Genomic DNA, 26,697 nt, shown 5'->3' with positions numbered 1-26,697 from the left:
TCATACACCCATTCAGAGGAAGTTCTTATGGAATGGTTATTTAAGTTGTACAATAAGGGGTCAATTTTAAAAGGCGCGCACGTCCATGTGCACGCAGTTCCCAGCACGTGCACATGGACGTGCGAATTGTATAACATGCACGCTTCGACGCACACTTGTTATAAAATACGGTTCCTGCACGCACATGCGCGCTGGATTTTCATGTCCGCGTGCACATCTGCGAGCTGGTGGCCTCCTCTGCACGCAGGGAGGGGGAATTTTTGAAAAATATGTGCAGCGACGCAATTGGGCCTAGACCAGTTCCCTCCCATTAAGGAACAGACTGGAAGGGAACTTCCCTAACCCTACCCTTCCTATCTTTTCCCCTCTCCTCCCCAACCCCTAAATCTACCCTAGCTATCCCCAAATTTTTTGATTTGATTTTTACCGCTCCTCTGGAGCAGAAGTAAACTCCAAACACTGGCCAGCTGCTGGTGCCCACATCCCCAGGACAGCGTCTAATGGCTCTGTCCCGCCCCGCACCTCCCCACACAGACCCCGCCCCTTTCTTCTGGCTCGGCACTTCTGTGCGTATGGGGCGGTTACGCGCGTGGCCGGGCTCTTTCAAAAATGCATGCGGCGCTGCCAGGCCTGGCCACGCGCGTAACCCCAGAATTTTACATGTGCAGGGCTTTTAAAATTTGGGCTTAAACTACTCAAAGGGTCCATGACACTTTAGCAAACATTGATGGAACTTAGTTAAGTTCCTAGAGGTTAACAGAACTATTTTTCTATCTAGATGTGGTGAGATTATGTCTACTAGGTACTAATCTAAATGGTCTTCTTTGATTGTCTTTTTTAGAGACAGGAAAGAATTATTTTTACTTGGAGGGCACAATTTCCTGAAGTTCCAAACAGAGGACTTGTTTTTAATGCCTCTTCTTGGAGCACGGCATGAGCAGGGATTAGTTTTCAGCAAGTAAAATACAACCTCATTCATATGAGTGTGCAACACCCATTCAGATAATACATGGAAGCATCTTTCAGAGGAAAAACAAACCCGAAAGCAGAGTAGCTGCAGAACATAAACATGGAAAAAGGTCTTTTGAAAATAGGCTGACTCCTTTTCTTGGATCAATATAAGAATGAGCCAAAGAAAATATTGTATATGAACTTACGAGACCACATCGATCCCTTTGAAAGCTCATGATGTCTCAAAAGTTCATGTCTAGCATCCTGTTTAGATGATTCTTCTGTCAGTCCAATACAAAACCTACAAAGAATCTTTTTTTCCTTTGGGACCTTTATGGCTACTGTACAACATAAAATAGGATCCCAGTGACAAGAAACCCATGCAAAATGTTTAAACGTGGTGATGGTCGTATTTCACTATTCAACAAGGGAAGAGAAAATTGACAAAACAAGTTGAAACATTAACCCTTCCCCCTGACCCACAACGTCAAATCCCTACCTGTCCTCCGTCAGCTTCATAATGATCGTTGCTCGGGATGAAAAGACTATGAAGGACATACGCAGCATCGGACTAAACCAGAAACAGCAGGAGACAATGCAAAAGCAAGGTCAGGATTAGGTCAAGGAAAAGAAAAGGATAATGATACAGAGGTCCATACAAATTTCCCACCAGTCTCAATCTCCAAGTTATCCTGCTAAAGTGATTAACCAGACAACATTGATTTGGATAAATTGGGGGCTTTCCAGAGCAGGCCAAACTTATCCAAATGAGTTAGCTGGATAATACCTATATTCAGTTTTCAAGAGGCCTATAGTTATCCGGGTACACGTACCCGGATAACGAACATTAATTAGCTATATCAGGAATAGAGCCAGTTGGATAAAAAACACAAAAGTGCAAATCGAGCCAATCTCCTGATCCTCCACCTCTTAAAATACATACAAATCATAATTGGGTCATAACACCTGCTTCCCCCAGTTCCTGTAACAATTCCCAAAGCCCGAAGACTCTCAGGAGGATAGTGCATTTGTACTGCTCTCAGCCGTTTCCAGTGTGGCTCTGACAGCAGTGCTGGTGGCATACACTATTGATGCTACTGTCGATGGAAGCAATGCATGCAAATCTCTCTCATGCATATTCATTTGTGGATATCCTGAAAACCTGACTGGTTAGGTGTGCCCTGAGGACTGGGTTAAGAAGCACCAGTGCACGCTACTAGTTTTGCTGTCATAGCAACACTGGTAGTGGTTCAATTGTATGGGGCTCCCGATTGCCTGGGGGGGGGGGGGGTTTGCGTCCGACATGAGGGTGGAGATACGAGTTGTGGATGGGTGTTCAGAGGGGGCCCAAACCTGTAAGGGATTTTTCAAATCGGGGGAGGGGAAAGGTTTCATGGGACACTGTGGTCCGCAACCTCTTTTAATTCTTTTGAGGGGAGATTGCAGTGGGGGGAAATCAAATGCTATGGTTTTTTTCTTACAGTATTTTGTGAAGTGGGAGGGTAGAGGATCAGGCCTGCTGCCTGGAAGGGTATTTTTTAATGTTGCCCTGCTATATTCTGAATATAACCGGGAATAGTTAAAGTTATTCTGGTAACTTTAACAGAATATATTCAATGGAAAACTTGATGAATATTTGGCTAAAGTTATCCAGTAAAATTACCCAGAACTTTGCTGCTCACTGGTCTTCTGAATTATGCACATCATAGTCTACAGTAACATAACAAATAGTTTTCAAAACAGGCTAAACCAGGCCTCATGCAACTAGCAAAGCTGTGCTTTTCTCACCACCAGAGCTGCACATTTTTTCAATTATGTAACATTTCTAAATTCAAATAGACAAATACCTTAATAAAACTATGCACCTGGTACAAAATTAAGAGCTCTTCTTTGAAATTCAGGAGTGCACAGAAAATCATGCACAGGAATAATTCTCAATAGGATGGGACCCAATATCCTTTGAGCCGGCCTGTGTTCCATTTTTTGCAGCATGAGAAAACATGCCACAGGTCAAATGCCTGCAAACTGTCGGACACTTATAAGTATCAAGAATTCTGCAGGACAGAAGCCAAACTGCACACAGGAGTGGAATAGTAGCCTAATTGTTAGGAAAAGTGGTTATCAACCTAGTCTTTGGGATATTTATTTATTTGTTTTATTACACTTGTATTCCGCATATTCTAAAACACATTTGTTCATTGTGGCTTATAATAAGAACATAAGAACATATGCATGAGATAGATTTGCAAACATTAGAGGCAGTGCATGCAAATCTATCATATGCATATTCATTGTGGATATCCTGAAAACCTGACTGTTTGGGTGTGCTCTGAAGTCTGAGTTGAGAACATCTGTGGTAGAACAATGTGCTAAGAACCATAGAAGCCAGGGTTCAAATTGTGCTTTTCCCACTTTCTCACTGTGGGCAAGTCACTTCACCCTAACTTGCCTCATGCATAAATTTAGGGATCTATTAGGGCCTGATTTTAAAAAAGGATTTTATACATGTAAACACACTTTGCCAGTGTAAATGGACTTTTAAAAATTGATACAATATATATGCCATTGGACTGTCGTTAGGATTTACTCACGGAAGTGCACTTTATGTGCATAAATGGCTTTTGAAAATCGCTACAATAATATGTTAAATGTGCACACATAACTCCTTTGAACATTCACCTGAAAGGCTTTTCTCCCATTCTGTGTCTATGGGAAAATACCTTGATGAAGCAGACCTTACATTAGCTGGATTAATTAGACTTATTAAGCAGGTCTAAAATTTGCCAGATAAAACTTATACAGCTAACTAAAAATTATCTGGGTATATTCAGTGGCACGGGCGCATCGCTGAAAACCACGGCTGATTTAGCTGGATATGTTTATCTAACTTTCCTAGCCGGCTGTCTTTTAAATATCTATCTCCTGGTAAAAATGTTATTTATTTCTTTATTTCAATTTTATATGCCGCCTGTAAGAGTTATCCAGGGGTTCATGATAATAAAACCTGCATTATAAAACAAGCAGTAAATCAGAACACGTAAATCAAAACTATAAAACAAAATTATAAAAACTGACAGAAAATCTAGACCAAATAATATGGGCAAATAGGCCCCTTAGATTGTGAGGCCTCTGGGGAAGAGGGAAATACCTACAGCACCTGCATGTAATCCGCTTTGAAGTGGCTGACCAGTCATGAAAGGCAGAATATAAATTAAAGAATTAAATCAAATTAAATGATCACTCCTTATGACCTTGGGCGATTCTTTCAGAGAGCTATTCACTAAAGCACAGTAACTCATGCTAACTTTAACACGGGTTAACATGTGCAGGCTGGTGAATCAGCTCCATCAAAAATAATGGGGCTGCGGCAGTTCTGACCTGTGTTAAAGTTAATGTGGGTTACTGCACTTTAATGAATAGCCCTCTTTACCTTCCATATGTCTCAGGTACTCTTTGACACTGTAAGCTCTTTCGAGCAGGAAATGATCACAATTGTACAGCTCCTTGAATAACCCAGTAGCGCGCAAAAAAAAAAAAAAAAGCCAAGTGTAATTCTACTTTTTTATATCCCTGCAGCATGGGATAGACTGTGTCAGCATTTATTTGGCTTGCTTTTGAAAAGGGAGCTCATGCTCTGTTAATGTTACCTGATAAACTTCTCTGCGAGACTTTTCACAAAGGAGTAAATCTCAGTCCAATGGTTCCTCACACTTCCAGACCTAGACATGAATCAGAAAGATTGCTTTTAAAGATTACACATACTGTGCGCAATGATAAGTAACAGATTATGGAACACAAATTTACAGAGTTCAGAGGTAACTAAAATGGAGCATACACTAACTCCCTCTATTAAATTAAAAATTATAAAAAGAAAAATTCTGATTTTTGCATTTCCTTTTTGGACTACATTTATGTGATCAAACAGTGAATTCTTACATAGACACACAGAGTATCTTGGAGCAATGCAAGGTGTTTGAGATGTACTGTATTTATTGCATTGTGAGGTAGCTTTTTGGATGCGTTTATTTGCAAACTCTAATTGACCGAGTATATCAGGTGGGGGATTTGATGCTAGGGAATAGCAAATTAAGAGAAATTTACATCCAAACTGATATTTCATGAAGGTAACAACAGCTGAGTTTGCTGTTTTACAGAATAAAGGTAATGTCAACAGGCAGTTTCAAACTAGAATTCATAAAACTTCTTGGTGAATGAAGCCGAAATAAAATGCACGGGTTAAGACCCTGGAAATGTTTTGATCAGGGCACCATTTTCTTAGATTTAACAGCTGCTTTTGACACCATTAACCATGAAATTCTACTCTCCAGATTATCCAGTATTGGTATACTGTATCTGGTTTAGCTCCTATTTGTCAAATCGAACCCAACAAACACACATAAACCACACTACACCTTCTCAATTCCCCTTAAACCCAGGAGTCCCTCAAGGCTCCTCTCTGCTGTTCTGTTCAATATTTACCTCACTCCCATTTCCCAACTTCTTTCAACTCTAGGCGTTACCTATCGCCTCTATGCTGATGATATTCAGTTTTATTTTCCGACTCAGCAGGATTTATCACTATATCTTTTTTCCTCAATTAAAACATGATTAACACACAAAAAACTCAGTCTAAACGTTATCAAAAACAGAAATCATGATTTCAGGTCACCCTCGCTTTGAAGAAATTCCCCAAATCTTTACATTTGATAATACAATAATTAAAATCTTGAATAATATCTACAATCTTGGGGGGCTTTTCGCGTGTGATAGGATGTTAATTAGCTGGAGGAGAGGAGTCAGGGTGGGGAGGGGGAGGAGTTGGCCATGGCACCGCTGCCGGCGATAATGTGAGGGACATTATCGCCGGCAGTAGCACTGGGTAGATTTTATAAAAGTACGCCCGCATGTACTTTTGTTCACGCACCAGGCGCAAAGTATGCCAGATTTTAATAGATACGCATGTAGCCGCGCGTATCCTTTAAAATCTGGGGTCGGCACGCAGCCTGCCTCCATTCCCTCCACCCCCCCCCGCACCTTCCCCTACCTAACCCACCCCCCCAGCCCTATCTAACCCCCCACCTTTGTTTTAAAAGTTACACCTGCCGGCCCGGGAACTGTTTTGGAGGCCTCGGCCACGTCCCCGAAATGCCCCCGGGCCGGAGCCACGCCCGCGGCCTCACCCCTGAATGACGCGCCGCCGTGACACGCTCCCCCCCCCCCAGGAAAGCCCCGGGACTTAAGCGCATCCCGGGGCTTGTGCTCGCCGCCGAGCCTATTCAACATAGGCTCGGCGCGCGCAGGGGGAACTTGGGGCGGGTTTTCGGGGGCTACACGCGTATCTTACGCGTACCCCTTTGAAAATCTGCCCCGCTGTGAATAGCACCACCTTTTACGATGGTGCTATTTGTGTGAAAGGCTGCAGTCGGTCGCACTGCGGCCGGCGAAATCACAGCACCGGGGTGTGAACGGCTGCGGCCTTTCGCAGGCCCACCCCCCCTTTGCCCCCCACCCCCTTTTTCGCTGGATTCATCATTCTGCGAAGAATGATGAATCCAGCCCTTGGTGTTTTACTAGATACCAAATTAGACATGCAAAATCACATAAAAACTGTCATAAAATCTTCATTTTATAAACTCCTAAAATACATCAAACCTTTAACAGACACATCTGCATGCCAAACAGACCTTCCATCATTGGTATTGACAAGCATTGACTACTGCAATTCCCTTTATGAAGGACTCCCTCAATCCACAATACGATCACTTCAATTAGTCCAGAATGCAGCAGCACGATTGTTATCTAATACAAAATTACATAAACACATCTCTCCAATTCTTTTTAGTCTACATTGGTTACCTATCAAATGGCGCACACAATATAAAATTCTATCAATCTTACACAATCTTAATTATTATAACACTTGGTTGTCTGCTAGCTTACATTTATATATCCCCTCCCGAAATTTAAGATCAAAAAATCAATTGCTGTTACAAGTCCCCTCTCCTAAAACTACAAGACTTGTAGCAACATGCGAGCATGCATTTTCCATCGCAGGACCCATCCTATGGCACTCCATACCTCAAACCCTTAGATCCATAGGTAATTCAAAGAATTCAAGGAAGCTTTAAAGCACTTTTTATTTAAGCAAGCTTTTACTGATTTGTGCGAATCCCAATAACCTGTTCCTACTTTTCTAGCCATTTTAATTTTTTTTTTTTAAGATTTTTTTCTATATTTTATTGTCAGTTTTTATAATGTTTATTTTTGTCTTAGGATTTTAAGTTTAGATTTAATTATGAATGTACTATTGTAACCCGCCCCGAACATTGATGGGAGCGGGATATAAATCCTTTCAAATAAATAAATAAATAAATATTCAACCAGACAGTGCACCCATTGAGAGCACAGACACGCCAATGTACAGAAGGCTAAATGGAATGAGCTGATAACCTTCCTTTCTGACTGACTACTTTAGCAGTAACATGCAAACTGATTCCACTTCTAAATCTGTCTTTGTCAATAGCCTTCTTCTCTGCTCCACTGTTTTATCTGGAAGGACAGACAATCATTACTTTGTTATGCTAGATGTAAAATCATGCTGGCATACTATTATCTGAACAAGTATATTATTTCACACTAATATTAAGGGAATATGAATGATCATGATTCAACTAAGAAAGAAAGATATATTGTAAAGAGATACAGACACACAGAGAGAGATATTTATATAACTTTTCGGTCATTATTATGCACTTTGCTATTCTTCCTGTACATCCCTGTTTCAAACCTGTTTTTATTAAGATAATACTCTCACGTCCATCTGTACTGATTTCATTGAACAAGCCATGTCTTCTTTTCAGTCAGCTTGACATAATATTAAAAATATTTGAGGGACATATTTCTAGCTTTCCAGCTAAGTCTCCATAGCAAAATCCTGCTCTCGTGTGAATATGCAGTTCATGCTTAAGACTGTGAGCTCCACTCATGTGCGGTGCTAGACCCCCAAATCAATCAATGTCAGTGACAGAATTGCAGCATTGTATTCAGCTCTTTAGCTACAGAGCTGTCTCACACAATTGGTCTTTGTACCAAAAGCTTGTGCCAGATCAATCACTGTAGTAAGACATTTTAAATCCCACTACACAGCTCCCCAGGGACATGATTTGGAAACAGATTTAGGCTGCTGAGTGAGAGCTAATTGTAACAATAAAGGTAATCAGATTTATCAGATGAGTACAGTGAGCTGCACAAGCACATAGCAATGAGATTGGCAGGATCATGCTTTTATCATATTAGTGCAATATTAAATACATAACATTTTCAACATGACAGCATTTTTTTGACAACATCCACTTCTGTGTCATGCTTATAAAATATATAACCATGCTAAAATTCAGAATGAAGTATTCCAATCTGTGAAATCTGATGGTGAATTGCTGGCATTACACACAATTATTTGGTGTAGCGATAGCATGAAATCATAATCCAGGAAAATAAAAAGCTCAGAGAAACAGGCTTCTTAAAACATGGTGCCTCTTTATTTGGTCAAAAACATTCATTATAATATTGCTGTAAGGGACATAGTGAGGGTTGGTATAATTGGAAAGAAATATTCATTAGGATCTTGGTATCCTAAAGTTAATTTTTTTTATACATCAATATGGTGAAGATGTACATTGTTTTAACTTTTATTTTTTTAAATTCAATTCTTTATTAGATGTCAATATAGGTATATAAAGTAAAATGATCAGACCATCACTTTGCACAGTAATACTGCAGCAATCATATTACTGTTAGATGCATCACATGTAAGAAACCTGGAAGGCCAGCCCGACTAAGAAATTCCAGGATTTATCCAATTAAACCCAGGAAGGAAGGTCGAGGCATTATAAAACTGTGATACTGTGCAGGCTAAAGGAGGTTATTAGCATCATTAATAACAGAGTTAGACTAATTCTCAATACATTCCCTTATTTCCCACCTGGGCCCTCTTAGATCAAGCCCCTAAACATTAGCACTCCTTCTCTACTCATCTTCATCTATATGTTTTATCTTTCTATTGATTCTTTTTTTATTTTTGGGATATAATTTAACAAACTTTGGCCTAGATTCATCAAATTGCTATAAATATAATGAAATAGCACCGGTGATAAAAAAAAAAAAAGAAGGGGCATGGTTAAGCTAATTTCCTATCTACAGCATCACATAGGAAATTTACACATGGTGCATTGTGTTATCGTGTCGTTCGTTGCATGAGCGCATAGTGCATTGCATCACCGCATCATGCATCATTTTATGCAGTGTAAGTAGATTGGTGCGTGGTGCGTTATTTTTCTAGTTTATATATACTGGCTTCCTGCAGCTGCCTCTTTGAGGGTGTGTGTCAGGCGTCTGGAGAGAGGAGAGGAGAGTAGGTGAGTTGGTGGTAGTTGGTTAGAGGTACCGGTAGTTAGCGATTTATGAGTGCAGCCCTGTGGCTTGTTTCTCATCTGTTTCCCTTTCCCTTGGTCTATTGTCTTGATCTGTGTGTATGAAAACTTTTGTTAGTTTGTCCTGTTTGTCTGTCTGTCTTTGTGTTGAGGTGGAGAGTAGAGGTGATTAGGAGGAGGAGTGGTGAGGTGAGGTGGTGAGGCAGAGAAGGAGTGGTGAGGTGGTGAAGCAGAGGAGGAGTGGTGAGGCATGGTAGTGAGAGACAGAGTGATAAGAGGTGATGGTGAGGAAGAGGAGTGGTGAGGCATGGTGGTGAAGTGTGGAGGTGAGGCAGAAGAGGAGTGCTGAGGCATGATGGTGAGACGGAGGCAGAGTGGTGAGCAACGTGGTGAGGAGTGGTAGTGAGGAGAAGTAGGAGTGGTGAGGCATAGTGTTGAGATGGAGGAGGATTGGTGAGGAGTGGTGGTGAGGTGGAGGAGGAGGAGGAGTGGTGAGGTGTGGTGGTTTGAGGAATGGAGATGATGGAGAATGAGAGGCAGGGAAGAAGGGAGAGGGGTCCTGGAAAATTATGCCATGTTGTTCGGCAACCATGCAGCCAAGATCTCGAGGTCAGCCAAGGGCCAGATCTGGTGCACCGTCACCCAAGCAATCTCAAGGCGCAGCGGTGTGAGATGCAGTGGGGAGCAGGTGGCCCACAGATACCGGGACATAAAGGCTGAGTTAAAGACCTAGTCGCTAAATATCATCCTTAGCTAACAGGTGTTATACAGATCTACATGCCAGGCCAGTACAAGGGAGACAGCCAGTCTGTGGAGATCTGCTTGCTCCCAGGCAACAGCAGGCCTCCTAGCTGTCTGCTCTGGGGCTGTGGGATTAGTCTAACCTACACAACTCCATCGCTCCTCCTCAATTGTCACACAACTGCTGACACGGTGTTAGAGCAGCCAACAAGTAGATAAAGGTGCATAGCACACAGGTTGTACATATAACAAATGATGCTGGGAAAATCGGCTGCTAACCCTGTCCCCTAAAATCAACTGCAGAAATGTGACACCACTTCTATGTATGCACATAAAACATATTGAGTTACAGGTGGCAGCATCTTTGTAGGTGTAAGCTGCCAGTGTATTCATCTGGCAGAATGACATGCAAAAAATGTGGCATCCTCTATGTGGAGTGTCCAGGATCTGCTCTACAGAGAGGAAGGCCATGGTCTGGAAAAATGGAACCTCTAATAGGAGTGTTAGCAGGCCTCATACAACCTCCCCCCCCCCCCCCCCCCAAAAAAAAAAAACCAGCAAACCCGCTCTGGCAGCTGAAGCTCTTGGAATCATGCACACCCTCAAATAAGCAGAGAATTCATCCCACTCCAAGTAGTAGGTGGAAGAGCATCAGGGTTGAGGGGTGGAAGGTGTGCACTACAGGGAGATATCTACTCATGCAGAAATGTGACACACCATATCTGAGGTCTGATGCTCTCAAGTTTCACATCCCCCTCCCCCCCTTCAACACAAGCAATAAACAGTGTGAGCCATGGAACGGTCTTTGAATAAGTGTGAGGACATTTTCTCACCCTATGATACATTCGTTTCTCTGAGGTACCCCTTATAAACAGTGGAAGCACAGGATTACCTATGGCAAAAGACAGTCTGTACAAAATGGATGCACACACGCTGCCTGCTCTGGGGAATGCATAGATGTGGTAATGGAGGGAACAAGGAGGCAAACATCACCTGTAGTCAGAGATGTAGGCCAAGGCTAACCCAACATGTCACTCACCAGATGCACACAGTAACACATATGTGTTGGCCCTTTTTTTTTGGGACAGACTACCTCCAGCAGTTTGTGCATCTACACATGGGCAAAGAGTATGTTCCTGGCATGTCCTTAATCCAACATCAGTGCTGTCTCTGGTTGCCTGGTTCCTACGTGATAATGAGGGAGTCAGATTACAAAGTACACACAGAAGATTAGGTACACCTGCCAACATGACAGACATCTGTGAGAAGCATATATGCTAAGCACTTTGTCACAGGTACTGACATGGGCCCCTCAAGCCCTCAGAGGGCAGGAAATGCTTGTTTTGAAAGAGGCGAACACAGAAAGTGCATAAGCCATCATGCCAAGCACATGACACCTCTGGGAGCAGTTGCCCCAGACAGTGGAAGGTTTCCCAGTGAGGCAGCTTTGAGGTCATCAGCTGACATCAGCTTCTCTAGCCTTTATGCTATACACAGAGCTGATGAGTGAGGGTCTATCAGCACACCTTCCCTGCTCAACACTAACTGTAAAAGTGTCAAACAACACATGAGGCACAGCCTATAGGACAACAACTCTTCCAGCCTGCCATCCATGTGGATCAGCAAGGGCCTGCAACTATAAAACCCCTGAAAGGTGATGACCGACCTTGGAAATGGACCATTCTGCAAGCTGTTCTCCCCAGAAGCCCTCAGCCTATGTGCTTTAAAGGTGGTCACAGATAGCATACGGACGGTAACTGATACTAGCTATCTCAGCAAGCAAAGTACTCAGCATATTTTCTAGGTACATACAGAAGTACCACAGGACTAGCCCTGAGCTCAAACAGCCAAGGGCTTTGTAGCACCGTGATATCTCCATATCTGACTAAAGCTATCCAGGGCCGGTGCTAGGTTTTTTGCTGCCCTGTGCAAACAAATACACCACCCCCCCATTCATTCATTCTCTGTTCTGGACCCACAAAAAAAAAAAAAAAAAAAAGCCCAAAAAGCCTAGCTCCCTTTAGTGATACAAACTTCAAAAACTGACACCCCCCCCCCCCCCCATGTACCAATGGCTGATGCAAGGGTATTAGGGGCACCAGGAGAACCTTATAGCCTTGCACAATGCCCCCGCCCCATTGCACGCACACAGTTAAGAACTGTGCATTTATATTTTACATGAAAAATATCAATGTACAGTATTCTGAGGTAAAAATATCACTTATATTATATTTACATGCACTGCTGTGATGCCAACCAGAAATCCCTGCAGAAAAGACACTGGGAATCCATATGGTATTAGGCCTATTGTGATGTGTGTTGGGTGTGGGCTTGACCCTCTGAAAGCCCGAAAACACTAATACACTTCCTATTAGGAGAATGCCTCGCCTCAGTCACGCATGCAGAACATAAACAGACCCTCACCAAATACAGAATAGAGCAACCATAAAGTAGAAATACAAACAGTGCAACAGTGAAAAAACAGAACCATCACCATTCCTCAAACAAAATCAAGAAATAAAATAAATACATAATCATAATACTAAAGGCGTTCTAATAATAATATTTCAGAAAAAGCTGATAAACAAGTTTTTTTTAAGTGTCCCAAACAACCAATAAAATATTTCAAAACAGCAGACATAACAAATAACATCTGAAAAATAACACTAAAAAGGATTTTAAAAATTCACACTCTCCATACCTGGGAATTTTTGATTTCCAGTCACCCTGAGATTGTTGTGGAGAAGTGGGAAGGGGATGCACAAACTTTCTCCTCTTTCTTATACACACACATATGCTCCCTCTCAGACAAACCCATAGGCGTCTCCAGTTCTTCTTTGCTTGGGATCTACCAGCAGCCCCAGGCTCTCATCTTCATTTCTGTTGCTGGCAGGTTGGAATCCTCCTACAACCCCCATTTTCTCTCTCACTCTCTCTCTCTCACACACACACACACACACAGACTAGACAAGCTCCCATTCACATCTACTCAAATCCCAGGCAGGCTCCCATTCTCACACATACACATCCTGCTCATCCCAGAAAGGCTCCCATGCATGCATGTGCACACACACACACACACACCCCAGGCAGGCTCCCATTCACACACACACACACCCCAGGCAGGCTCCCATTCACACACACACATATGCAACCTAGGCAGGCTCCCATTCACACATACACATACACACAACACAAACACACACCCACCCATCCCAGGCAGCCTCCCATTCCCACATACACACCTATCCCAAGCAGCCTCCCATACACACGTACACACATATGCACACCCCATCCTAGACGGCCTCCCATACACACACACAAACACTACTCCAAGGCAGCCCCCCCCCCACACACACACACCCATCCCAGGCAGCTTCCCATACATTCACACATACATCCATCATAGGCAGTATCCCATTCACACACCCACACACACACGTACAGACCAGGCAGTCAGGATCCATGGGTTATTCCTCCTCTGCTACTGCTGCCAGCCTGTTCCTTTGTGGAGAAAAGCTGTTCTGCAGTTCCTCTTCCTATGCTAGCACCATGGTAATTCAACACTCGTGGTACTAGACCTTCCTGTATTCTGATCTTGTGAGAATACAGGAAGGTCTAGCACCACAAGTGTTCAATATCGCGGGGCCAGCAACGGAATAGGAGCTGAAGGACAGGCTTCCTCTGCTGTGATCTCCTGCTTCTGCTGCCGATGTGATCGGGACCACCAGTGGCACCACAGGCCTCTGCTTCTCCTACTGCTAGTGGGATCGGGTCCACCAGCGGCTCCATGGGCCTCCGCTTTTTCTGCCATCGGTGGGATCAGGTCCTCCGACTGCAACATGGGCCTCCTTCTTCTGCTGCTAGTGGGATCGGATCCACCGGCGGCATCATGGGCCTCCGCAACTTCCACCGTCAGTGGGATTGAGTCCACTGGCGACAACACAGACCTCTTTCTTCCGCTGCCTGTGGGATCAGATCCACCGGCGGCAACATGGGCCTCCTCTTCTTTCACCACTTATGGGATCGGGTTCACCGGTGGTAACACAGCTATACATTGGTTCACTGACGCAAACCTTTTCTTAGGAGATATGTGGGTGCTCTTAAGAGTGATTAGAAACTATACTGTGACGTTGATATTTCTGAGGTGACTTGCAAATAAAAGTGAAGGTATGACACCATCTGATTCCCAATCCTGCCTTCACAAAGCCTGACCAGCATATTTGTATCGCCTCCCCGAGAAACTTACCTCACCAACATGACAACCCAACGGCCAAGGCCCATGCCATCTAGACATGATAGTTGACAATTTACCTAGGTAAGTGTAACATGTAGCATCTGTGTATGGGTGCATACAACCACAAAGAGGTATGCTAGCTTGTAAGGATCTGTGTTTTACCAAAGGCTGTAAGTGAAGGCCTGGTAGGTGAGCTCTCTGATGTCAGCAGTGGCTCTGAAACAGCTGAGGCAGTGCTGTCAGCAGTGACTTTGCAAACCCATGCAAAGAAAACATCCCAAGTACAGGTGCATAACCCAACTTGCAGACGTTTGTCAGCTATGGGATGAGGCTGTAAAATGGGAATTCTGTGATTGATATCTTAAACTGTCTACCTGTAGCTTTAGGTTGTGTCTTTAAGCTTCTGAGCTACTTGTGACTTATAGGATTTCTAGAGCTATTGCTCTCTAGGTTCCAGACCCAGCTGGAGTCCCATCAGACCTATGGCACTATCTCACCCACATGTGTAGGCTAGGAAAGGGTACAAGGGGTAGGGCCGCCAAGTAAAATTCAGCAAGCTAGGCTAAACTATGTACACTGTGTTGGCAGTCCTACAAGAACACTATTGTGACACATGCCTCTTTTAGACTCACTATCGGTGAGAAAACATTAGGCCAGCCACATGTATTTGGTGTTATCTTTAATCTGACTACAATCTTTCAGGTATAGTCTACTGCTCCACTGTAGAAATATAGCCTAAGTAGGCATATGTGTTTTCTGTTACACAATGACCCAGACAGAGGAGCAGTGACAAAGAAAGATGATAGAGACAGCAGCTGCAAACATTCTACTGGCCCTCCTTCCATGGAAGGGGAAGTTGAGGCCTAACAGGCAAAGTAGCATTTTATGAGGCTTTGCCAAAGCTGGCTGCCACTCAATGTGATGTCCTTGGCTTGTGGTGGTGCACATGGGGGATCCGGGGGTAGATCTGGAAGTATCTCCATTGGTATGCCATGGCAAAGCGTGATTATGAAATACACAAAACAGCAGCATTATATCTGCTACTTTGGGTGGGGCATACATTAAAGCTCCACCTGTTTGTCCAAACTGCAAAATCTACTTTTGAGAACACTGAAGAAGCGTTCTATGACACAGTGGGTAGAACATAAGGCCTCGCTGTACCTCATCTCTGCCAGCATGTTGGGTATAGCAACGAGGGTGAGAAGCCAGGTCCTACAACTGTATCCCGAATCTCCTATGGCAAAGACAGAACGGCAGCATCAATAATACCACAGTCACTCTGATATCTTTCTGCCAAAGTACAGCATGCTGTAGGACAGTAGACGCTAGTCTCTAGCTTACCCTCAGCCTTAAAAGCCTATTTCCATACCCTTGCTGTCTCGATTATTAGGAATGTAGACAGCCAGGTGGCTGATGGGCGTGAGGATCACCTGGTAACATGCCTACCTGGTGCAAAGGTGGCGGACCTCACGTGTCACCTAGATAGGATTTTAAACATTGCTGTCATGGTACATGTGGGCACCAACAACATAGGAAAATGTGGGAGGGAGGCTCTGAAAGCCAAATTTAGGCTCTTAGGTAAAAAGATAAATCCAGAACCTCCAGGGTAGCATTCTCTGAAATGCTCCATTTTCCACGCACAGGCCCCCAGAGGCAGGCAGAGCTTTGGAGTCTCAATGTGTAGATGAGACAATGGTGCAAAGAAGAGGGATTCAGTTTTGTAAGGAACTGGAGAACCTTTTGGGGAAGGAATGGGCTCCACCTTAACCGGGGGCATGGTCGAGGCCTCCGGACCAGCCCCCGGGTCGGGTGATGGCGCGCCAGCATCCCGCTAGCGCGCGCAGATTTACATCTGCTTTTAGCAGGCGTAAATCTGCCAACAAAGGTAGGGGGGGGGGGGGTTTAGATAGGGCCGGGGGGATGGGTGGAGGGCGAAGAAAAGTTCCTTCAGAGGCCGCTCCGAAATCGGAGCGGCCTCGGAGGGAACAGGCAGTGCACGCTGGGCTCGGCGCGCGCAGGTTGCACAAATGTGCACCCCTTTGCGCGCGCCGACCCCGGATTTTATAAGATACGCGCGTATCTTATAAAATCCAGCGTACTTTTGTTCGCGCCTGGTGCGCGAACAAAAGTACGCGATCGCGCTAATTTTTAAAATCTACCCCAATATAAATTATACTCCCATATGGCCACCATGTACACAACTAAAATTAAAATTTGCATGCTAGCTTCCATCGCGCTATATTTCATGTGCGCAATTTGTGTTAAACCCCAATTAACGTGAGTTTGGGCTCTAATGCAATTTGATGAATGACCCAGTTTGTTCCTCAATGTGCCACACTGCAATAACTGATAGTTATTCTCACTTTTAGAGGGCAAGTAATTGGTGAATCCAATCAATATCCTAAATCCCCCACATGTATATATTTTCTTTTTGCATCAGAGAGGGAGATAAAATCATATTTTAAAAAAACTGCATTTATATTTTTGTCAAATTAAATTAGCTTTTTGTAAATAAGTTGAAAAGAAATGCACAGAAATTCCTGTGCTTGAACTGCTGTTTTCCTCTGTAGTGTGGCAATGAAGATATGCAAATTTATAGAACCTCAGTATATGATGGCTGATAAGGGTTGTTAGGCCCATCTGGTTTGTCCAAATTCCTTCCTGTTACAATCTGTTTCATACCCTAGTTGATCTCTTGTGGTTTTTTTTCCTTAACTTCCCTGCAGCTAAGGTTCCTCTGTCTTTATTCCATGCTTTCTGAAGTCTATTACTGTTTTTGCCCTCGACACCTTCACAGGGTTTTTGCCTCCAACACATCCACCATCTTTTCTGAGAAGAAATATTTTTTAATTTTACTCCTCAGTTCACTCTCTTTGAGCCGCAAATCATGACTTCTTGTTCTAGAAGTGTTTTCATGTGAAAAAAAAACTTGCTTCTTGTACATTATTTAAACCATTGAGGTATTTGAATATCTCTAATCATATGCCTTCCTTGTCACTCTTTTTCTCTTCAGTATACATATTTAGGTCCTTACATTTAATTTCATAGGACTTTTGGTGCATACTTTACACTATTTTGGTAGGTCTTCCCTGCCTCTGCTCAGTCAATACCTTTTTAGAGGTTTGGACTTCAAAATGGATACAAGGCTTCAGATCTGGAGTCATCAATAATTTGTTATAGAGGCATTATTGCCTTTTTTTTTTTTTTTTTTTACTAGTTATGCATCTCCCTATGCACACCAGCATTTATTTGGTGCTATCTGCTGCCTTTTGCACTGTTTTGCAACCTTGAGATCCTCATATTAAGGTCATTCGTAGATCTCTCTTGTTAGGTATACAAGACTGAATATCCTGCTAAGCAAGTTCCTATGTCTGAATTTCTTTTGCTTCAATTTGCCTTTTTACTACTACATCATGGGTGTAGCAAAAATGTTGACTATCTCCATTTTAAGAACCAAACATCTACATCATTGTTAAAACAGATCAATTCAAGATCATATCAATTTCCTAAATCCAAAATTTTTCCCTTGATTATTGGTCTGACTGACAATACAAGAGATATGCACTTTAACTAAGCTACACAATACTATAAAAGACATGTATATTTGATGGGGCTTTGCCAGTCACTAATGTTGTTCCCAAGTTTTTTTTCCAGCAGTGGGCAGTAGGAGGGGTTTTTTATATTTGAGATTCCTTCCCTTGCCATAACCCCACCTTATTATGGTTTGTGTGAGATATAAAAATTCCCATTAGCATTATTTATTTATTTATTTTGAATTCTTATATACCGACATTCCTGTAAAGTATACAGATCACACCGGTTTACAGTAAAACGAACAGTCACGAGAGGGCGATACATTAAACATTTGAGCATTTGAACATTTGAACGTTTAGAAAAACAAAGGAACATTTACAAACCATAAGATGCTTCAATACAGGATGAATATAAGACTTCAATACGGAGTAAAAGCATATAAAACATAAAACATAATGCTTAGTCCAATGGGTCTAAGATGAATAATAACTGGGAAACTGAAAGGGAAGAAGCAGGGCTTGGGGGGGCAGGAGAAAATAGGAGGGAAAGAACGGAGGCGATAACTAAGAAAGAGAAACCCCAGATAAGGCCTGGGAGGACTGGGTTGAGAGTGCGGCGTGCCCATTGTCCACGAGCCCTAGTCCATGTCCTTAGAACGGCATCACTGTGAGTTTGAGTTTCCGGGGAAAGCTTGACTGAAAAGCCAAGTTTTTAGATATTTCTTGAAAGTCTGAGGGCAAGGTTCTTGACGGAGATCTGGTGGAAGACTGTTCCATAGTGTGGGCCCTGCTGTTGATAACGCTCGCTTTCTTAGAGAAGTTTTAGCAGGGGGGGTATACAGAGAGCCTTTGTACGCTTTTCTGACTGGTCTGTCTGAGGTGTTTGGACGGAATTGGCTGCTGAGCTTGAGAGGGGAGATGTTATGGATGTCCTTGTGGATCATCATGAGAACTTTGAAAGAGATCCTAAATTTGATGGGTAACCAGTGAAGTGACTGAAGGATGGGAGTGATGTGATCTCTTTTATTTGAATTGGTGAGTATCCTAGCGGCGGCATTCTGGACCATCTGCAGAGGTTTGATGGTGATCGCGGGGAGACCTAGAAGGAGCGAGTTGCAATAGTCAATTTTAGAGAGGATGATAGATTGCAGCACCAGACGGAAGTCTCGGAAATGCAGGAGAGGTTTCAGTTTTTTAAGTACTTGCAATTTAAAGAAGCATTCTTTAGTGGTATTTTGGACAAATGTTTTAAGATTAAATTGGTTGTCGAGCAGAACCCCTAAATTTCTGACGGAAGGTGAGTGATTGATAGCTGTTTTTGCGAATTGTGAAGAGCTTGGGGAGTTGAGGAGGACGTTGTTTTCATCCGGCGATATGATGAGGATCTCGGTCTTATTTGTATTGAGGATCAGGTTTAGGCTGGTGAGAAGGCTGTTGATCGATTGCAGACAACTATTCCAGTGGGACCAGGTTTTTTGAAGAGAGTCTGTGATTGGGAGAAGAATCTGGACATCATCCGCGTAGAGGTAATACGTTAATTTTAAGTTAGTAAGTAATTGGCAGAGTGGGAGCAGGTAAATGTTGAAAAGGGTAGGAGAGAGGAATGAACCTTGGGGGACTCCCAGGTTGGATCTGATGGGGTGTGATTCCTTGTTGTTGATCCTGACCTTGTAGAATCTGTTGTCAAGGAACGATTTAAACCAGCTGAATGCCCCTTCTTTGATACCAATGTCTGGTAGACGCTCTAAAAGGATGGAATGATTCACAGTATCAAATGCCGCAGATAGGTCAAGTAGTGCTAGGAGGTAAGGCTGTTTTTTTCCAGGTTTAGGAGGATGGTGTCCGACAGAGAAGTTAGAAGGAATTTGGTATTTAGAGTTTTGCGGAATCCAAACTGGAAAGGGGAAAGAATATTGTTCTCCTCCAGGTATTCAGAGAGTTGTTTGTTTACTATTTTTTCCATAATTTTGGCGATCAGAGGTAAGTTAGCTATGGGTCGGAAGTTTGCAGGGTCAGTAGGCGGAAGGTTGGGTTTTTTTAGTAGGGGTTTAAGTATTGCGAGTTTTAGTTGATCTGGTACCCACCCTTGTGCCAAGGAGCAGTTAATGATATCTGCTAAAGATTTTGAAATAATGTTCGGGATGGAGAGTAGAAGGTTGGAAGGTATTGGATCCGACGGGTGTGTGGAGGGTTTGAGCTTCTTGAGGATGTTTTCAATTTCCAGAGATGACGAGGACTCGAAGGATTCTAGAATGGAGTTTCGTTTAGGAGATGTAGTGAAAGGAAGAAGGGTTCCCAGGTGAGAGGCGGTGATTGGCTTGATGAGGTTAGCTATTTTTTTCTCAAAATAGATGGCCAGCTCCGTGGTTTTGTTGAACGCTAAGTCATCTGCTATAGTAGGAGGGGATGGTTTTGTGAGTGATGAGACATAGGAGAATAAGGCTTTGGAGTCAAAAATGAAATGATGGATTTTTTTAGAGAAAAAATCTCTCTTAGATCTGAGAATGGCGTTCCTATAGGCATTAAATAGGGATTTATAGGCCAATAGAGTCGAGGTGGATGGGTTCTTGCACCATCTGTGTTCTTTGCTTCGTAGATCTTGCTTGAGGGCTTTTAGTTCAGGGGTGAACCATGGTTTTCTATTGTCCTGAGATGGGTGTAGTGATTTTGTGACGGTTGGGCAGGATTGTTCTGCAGCTTTGCTTGTAATCCTGAACCAGGAGGTAGTCGCGGTGTAGGCGTCCGTAAGATCAAGTTGAGCTAGATCATTTGAAAGCAGCGTACTAAGGTGGTCTATGGAGCAGGGTTTCCTGAACTGAACTGTGGTGTTAGGGAAGACAAGCGGGGGGTAATCTTTGATTTGTAGCTCTGAGGAAATGATCTGTTGGTCTGACCAAGGGACTGAAGTGCAGGTTGGGCTGGTAAAAGAGGAGATGCTTTGTGCGTGGGGCTGTTGACAATTTGTCTGAGACCTATATGGCTGAGTGCAGTGAGTAGTATTTCACAATTGGGGGATTGCGGTGAGGCGTCCTTGTGTAGATTGAAATCTCCCCTCAGGATGGCTGGTTTATCCATGTTGAAATGTTTGGCGATGAATTCAATCAAAGGAGAGGGGTCAGAGTCAAGTTTTCCTGGGGGTGTAGATAAGGCCGAGTTGGAGATGATCGGATTTGAAAAGGGCTAGTTCAAGGTTGTTTGTAACGGTAGATAGTTGCAAAGAGAGGCCTAGGCCCTTTTTTGCTGCTAGCAGTAGTCCTCCTCCTCTTTTTTTGAGTCTAGGGATTGAGAGGATGTCGTATAGTTGAGTGGGGAGCTGATTCATTAATACTGTGTCCGTTGGTTTCAACCAGGTTTCTGTGATTGCACAAATGTCAGGTTTAGCGTCTACCAAATAGTCGTTGAGAATATGAGTTTTTTTGATGATGGATTGAGCATTGAATAGGGTTAGTGTGAAAAGAGAGAATCCGAGAATTTGAGTGACTGGAGAAATCATAATTGGGATTAGCCTTTGTTGTCGGAGGCCTATTAACGGAGGCCTGTTAACCCTGCGATTGAAGGTTATGGGTATAGCGAAAGTGCGCATCTTCGGGAGGGGTTGATGATAAGTGAGGTGTGAGTGGTCAGTTGCTAGAGTAGACGGAAGGAGTGAGGGGTGGCCCAGCGGGGTCCAGCGTCTGTGTGATATGCTGGGGTACACCCTTTCAGTCGGGCTGGTTGAGGTCACAAGTAGGACTTAATTGTGAAGACTGACGATGAATGTTTGTTAGAATAGGTCGAGATTGGGGTCCTGGAGAGGAGCCTGAGGGTTAGAGGGAAGTGTCGTACCCTGATGGTATAATTGTCAGGATGGAGCGTAGCGAGCTTAGAAGTGAGATAGTGGTCCAAGAGGATCTGGTGTCCACGTTTGCTGATAGCAGACTGGGAGCAGCCGTGAAGAAAGTCACTGGGCGGCACTACGGTGCTGCACGAAGGGGCGCACAAAGGGGCCTGCCCCTTTGTCACACTCCTTCGGCACGCGGCGCCTAGCTGGTGTTTAAAATTTAAAGCCCAGCCGGGCCTCTGCTGATTGGCTGTCCTGCAGCCATCGAATGATTGGCCGGTTCACTGGGGGGCGGGCTTCAGCCGCGAGAGAGGAGTTTGGGCCCGGTTCGGAAGCTAGCCTTGCCTTGCGGTCGGGCCCTGCATGTTCAAACTTCAGTGGGTTGGTGGATTGGAGAAGCTAAAGAACATTTCTGGATCTTAAACAAGAGATTGGCTAGAAGTAAGAACTTGGTTGTAAGATCTTTTTTCCTTAACCCTGGAGGTTTGGATCTACAGTTAGGATTTTTTGGATTTTTGAGTAAAGAGAGGATTTTTGGATAGGGCTTGCTCAATCTGAAGGGATGAATGCCCCCCTCCCCCGCCCCTGGATCCTGAAAATCTGAGTCCAGAGAAATCTTTCTGCCTGAAAAGAAGCAAGGGTAAGAAGAAGTTGAACTTGTGTACTACAGACATCAAGAGACCTGGCATTTTGAAGATTTGGATTACAGTTACGTGTTTTAGACCTGTTGGATTTTTCTAATATTTTAGAGCTTGGGATCTTTTTCTGACTTGGACCAGTATGTGCTAGAACTACAATCCAGTTATCCTACCCTCACTGGGAGGATATATTTGACATGGTTGGAGGTTCAGTCGAAGGGAGATGAGTGAGAAGACCAGAATGGATAAAGAAACCATTGCTTTTCGTATTCTGCTATTTTTAAGCTATTCTTCTTTTTCTCAATTTTGGCCTGGATACTTATTTTTAAGTTACAGGAAGCTATTTTGTTTTGAACACCACCAGGAATCGGTTTGGTTATTTATTTTTCTATTGACTTTGGCTGAATGGATGGACTTTGAGGTGACTGCTGCCTAACCTTTCTTCTGATTCTTTCCTCGGTGCTCTTATTTTGGGTCTTTCTGCACTTTTGGAATCTCATCCAGCTGGAGAGGAAGCCACTGTATTTACTAGTAACTGACTGTGCCAGGGGCCCAGGAAGATAGTGTTCCCCCCATCTGGACTTGGTCCTAGACCCGTGGCACCCCTTGTTGATGCTTACCACCCAAACAGGGGATCAGCTACACATGCATTCCAGATCCTATGCACACTGAATTCCAATAATATTAATTTAAAAAACACACACACAAATATGACCCAACCACCAAACTCCCACTGACCTGCCCATCTCAGCAGATGAAATGCAAAGACTCTTAAACCTATAGAACATGAATAACTGACCAACCACAAAACAAAGACAGAAACTCCCCAAATCTAAAAATCAAGAATAACTGATCAATAGAAAATCAAACACAGAAACCCTCAACCCTAAAAAGCGGGAACATCTGGCCAATCTGGTAAAACAGCTCCTTGGCCTTCAGAAATGCAACAATTTACCAGCTCAGATGTAAAAGCAAAAGGTTATGCAAACACCCAGAGTCCAAGAACCTAGTCAACCCCAGCAAAATGACTAATTCTGCAAAAGAAACCACCAGTCGACCAACTCAGAAACACAAATACACGTTTGGGTGGCTCAGCATAAAGAGAACCTCAGCAAAATAAAGAAAACAGATACATCTTCCCCTAGGAGGTCTTTGAAAAGTTGCTCCCACTCTTTTCTTATAGGAAACAGCATGAAAATCAACAGAATAGCACACAGAATTATGTACATTATGATATTTGATACATATGATAATTGATCACGCATGAAACCTAAATATTCTGAGTTCAAGAGTAAAATGTAGTAAAACATGATTTTCAAAACTAAAATGCATTAGGAAATATGTTGTTTTCATTTTATATACTCAATAAAATGTTGATTTTGCTACTTTATGTCAAATGCAAAGTCATGGTTGTAAAGGGCAAAAATGTTACATGCAAAACTTAATATTCAAACTTTGGTTAGAGGCAAATCAGAAATGTCCATTTTGAAAAATGCTTTTCTACGGCAGGATTATAATCATTTATTATTGAATACAATATACTTCAAGTTTTCTTTTTCTTTTTCAGCTGATGACTGAATTGAAATTTCTGTCACAAAAATCAAAAGAACCCTATGTAATCTTCTCCCCTCTGCTGCTCCATCCACTTCTCTTCCTCTTCCCCTTCATGAAATTCCTCCTCTCTGCTGTTCTCCTTCCCCTTTCCTTCACGCTATATTTCTCCTCTTCCCCTTTAAAGAACATAAGGAAGTGCAATTCTGGGTCAGACCAAGGGTGCATTGAGCCCAGCATCCTGTCTCTCACAGTGGACAATCTCTAGGAAGTCCCGGTGGATCCCAAAGAGTAGATCCAGTCCTAAGGATAAGCAGTGGCATTCCCCCCATGTCTAATCGTTTATGGACTTTTTTTCCAGGAACTTTTCCAAACTCCTTACTCAGCTATGCTAGATGCCTTGACCACATCCTCTGGCAACAAATTCCATAGCTTTCATTGTGCGTTGAGTGAAATAATTCTTTCTCTTTTTTTTTTAATCTGCTGTTAGTTTCATGGGATGACCCCCAGTCCTAGTACTATTTGAAACCATCTGCTATTTAGCTGTTCCACCCCACTCATGATTTTATAAACCTCTGTTATATCCCCTTTCAGTCATTCCTTCTCCAAACTGAAAAGCCCTAACCTGTTTAGCCTTTCTTGATAAGGGAGCTGCTTTATCCCATTTATCACTGTTGTTGCCTTCTCTGTAACTTTTCCAGTTCTGCTACATCTTTCTTGAGATAAGGCGACTTGAACCATACATACTAGTGAAGGGGCGGTCACAGCATAGAGCTATACAGAGACATCATGATATTCTTCCTTTGATTCTCCATTCCTTTCTGAATCATTTCCAGTAATCTACTTTGCTTTTCTGAATAACACTGTACACTGAGCTAAGGATTTTGACATATGGTCTACAGTGAAAGCAAGATCTTTTTCCTGGATGGTAACTCTGAGTACAGAACCTTTCCTGTATCATCTCCTCTCTGTTGATCTTGCTTTCCTCTTCCTTCCTTTTCTCCTGCTTCTCTCCCTCCCTTTCTTTCCCCTTCCCCATTTCATCCTGCTATTCACCCTCCCTTTTTCTCCACCCTGCTGCTCTCTCCCCTCATCCTCTCCTTGCCGTCCTCTCTCTATACTTGTTAGGTTTTTGAGTGCTCTTGAATACAAATCCAGTAAAGTTCTTGCTTAATCTCACATGCGTCCCCATATTATCTGAAAGAAACCTAATGAAAATAACCATCTTAAATTTCAAATGAAATCTATTTGCATCTCAATCTTAAAATATCTGTATTCCAATGGATAATGCGATGTATCAGGATCCACTTTACTCTCGAGTAGATTCTTTGTAATCCATGTAAAGTTGAAGTTTGATAGATGCCTGTAGGTTCTGTGGTAAGCTTTGCTGATATCTCAGCCAGGTCGCCTCCCAAAGGCCCATCCGTTTTACTTAATAATGTGGGCTGGGGGAGGGGGGGGGAAGGGTAGGGTGAGTGTATTATTAGTTAAATGTTAAGCGAGGTTATCTATTTAGAGTTTGTACTGCAAAATATCAATAAAGAAATTTATTTAAAAAAAATATATATCTGTATTCCATACCAAAAAGAATTAATTTTCATCCAGGAAAAGTAAACAATAAAAGATATATTTTCATACAGAGGTAGATAAAAGTAAAACTGTGCTCCACGCTGAAAATGTCAGGACATCTCTCAACAGCAGAAATGTCTCAACAAACCTCATTCAAGCAGAACCAACACTGAGCACAGTTCTCCTTCAACAAGATCCAAACATCTGCAGCAGCAAATAACTATTTATTTAGTTTAAAAAATTGTAAATTGCATTAATGACATTTCCAGGCAGTTAACAATTTACATTCATAATATAAGCAAACCACATAAAACAATACATTACAAATAAACATAATATAATTGTTATTAAAGAAAGAACAAAAACGGATACATGAATTGGGTCGTTTAAGACCGACAGGGATGAATTTTGACATCGATTGGGGTCTTTTTGTTTGAAACTTTATGAGCCACAATGATTGGCTTTTCAGTTTTTTGGATTGGCCATGTCAAATTTAAAGAGCCGAAAGGAAGCACATCAGCCGCAACCATTTTTTGAATTGTGTAGGCATCACACATTATAAAATTTGTGAGCATAGGTGTGCACAGTTTTGTAAGTGGGATATTTTGTATACGTTTTTCATCATTATGATGTTATTTCTAGTTTAATGTGCGTCTTATTCAAGATATCAAGTGCCGCCTGGATTGTTTTCCCTGATGCAGCCTAGAGTGGGAGAAATGCCGATAGCATTGGAGTGAAAGTAATTCTCGTGAATAAGGAGTGAAATTAATTCCTGAGAGCAAGGACAATAAGATAAGTCTCCTAGCACATAAAGTTTTTTTGATAAAAATGTTAAAAAACGTTGGTTATGACACTTAATTATCGAAACGTTTAAAATTAAGTGCGGTATATTATGCAAAAAATTAAAATTTAAACAAATGCAACAAAAGAAAAAATATAAAGATAATAAACCACTGAAATTGATCGGAGGTTTTCTTAACTAATGATGGTGCTTTGTTCCACCTGATCACAGGCAGACATTGCCGAGATTAGGCAATTGAAGTTTTTCCTCCAGTATGAATCAATTTCTGTGCATTTAAGAAATTTACACTGATGCTTATATTTTCATAAACTGACCATCCTTATTACATAAACTATGTCATAAAAACAGCCAGTGGGTGGGCGATATATTTTAATCACAACTGTCTGCAGCAGTTTAAACCCTCTATGAATTCCTTTTAGCCAGTCT

The 26,697-nt window shown here is 42.6% G+C and overlaps 1 protein-coding gene across 2 annotated transcripts in view; it reads right to left on the bottom strand.

Annotated features, from left to right (window-relative positions):
- ANTXRL (ANTXR like) overlaps positions 1-26,697 on the bottom strand; it is a 166,944-nt gene that overhangs the window by 128,451 nt on the left and 11,796 nt on the right. For both annotated transcript variants that reach the window (XM_029609652.1, XM_029609654.1), the window contains exons 2-3: positions 4,599-4,670; positions 1,451-1,522 (exon numbers count right to left, since the gene is read on the bottom strand). In XM_029609652.1, coding sequence (XP_029465512.1) covers positions 1,451-1,522; positions 4,599-4,670 — 144 coding nt within the window. The remainder of the gene's footprint in view (positions 1-1,450; positions 1,523-4,598; positions 4,671-26,697) is intronic.

This window comes from Rhinatrema bivittatum, chromosome 7 (genome assembly GCF_901001135.1).
Source record: "Rhinatrema bivittatum chromosome 7, aRhiBiv1.1, whole genome shotgun sequence".
NCBI lineage: Eukaryota > Metazoa > Chordata > Amphibia > Gymnophiona > Rhinatrematidae > Rhinatrema > Rhinatrema bivittatum.
The sequence above is the reverse complement of the archived record's forward strand: the minus strand, read 5'-3'. Positions and strand labels throughout refer to the sequence as shown.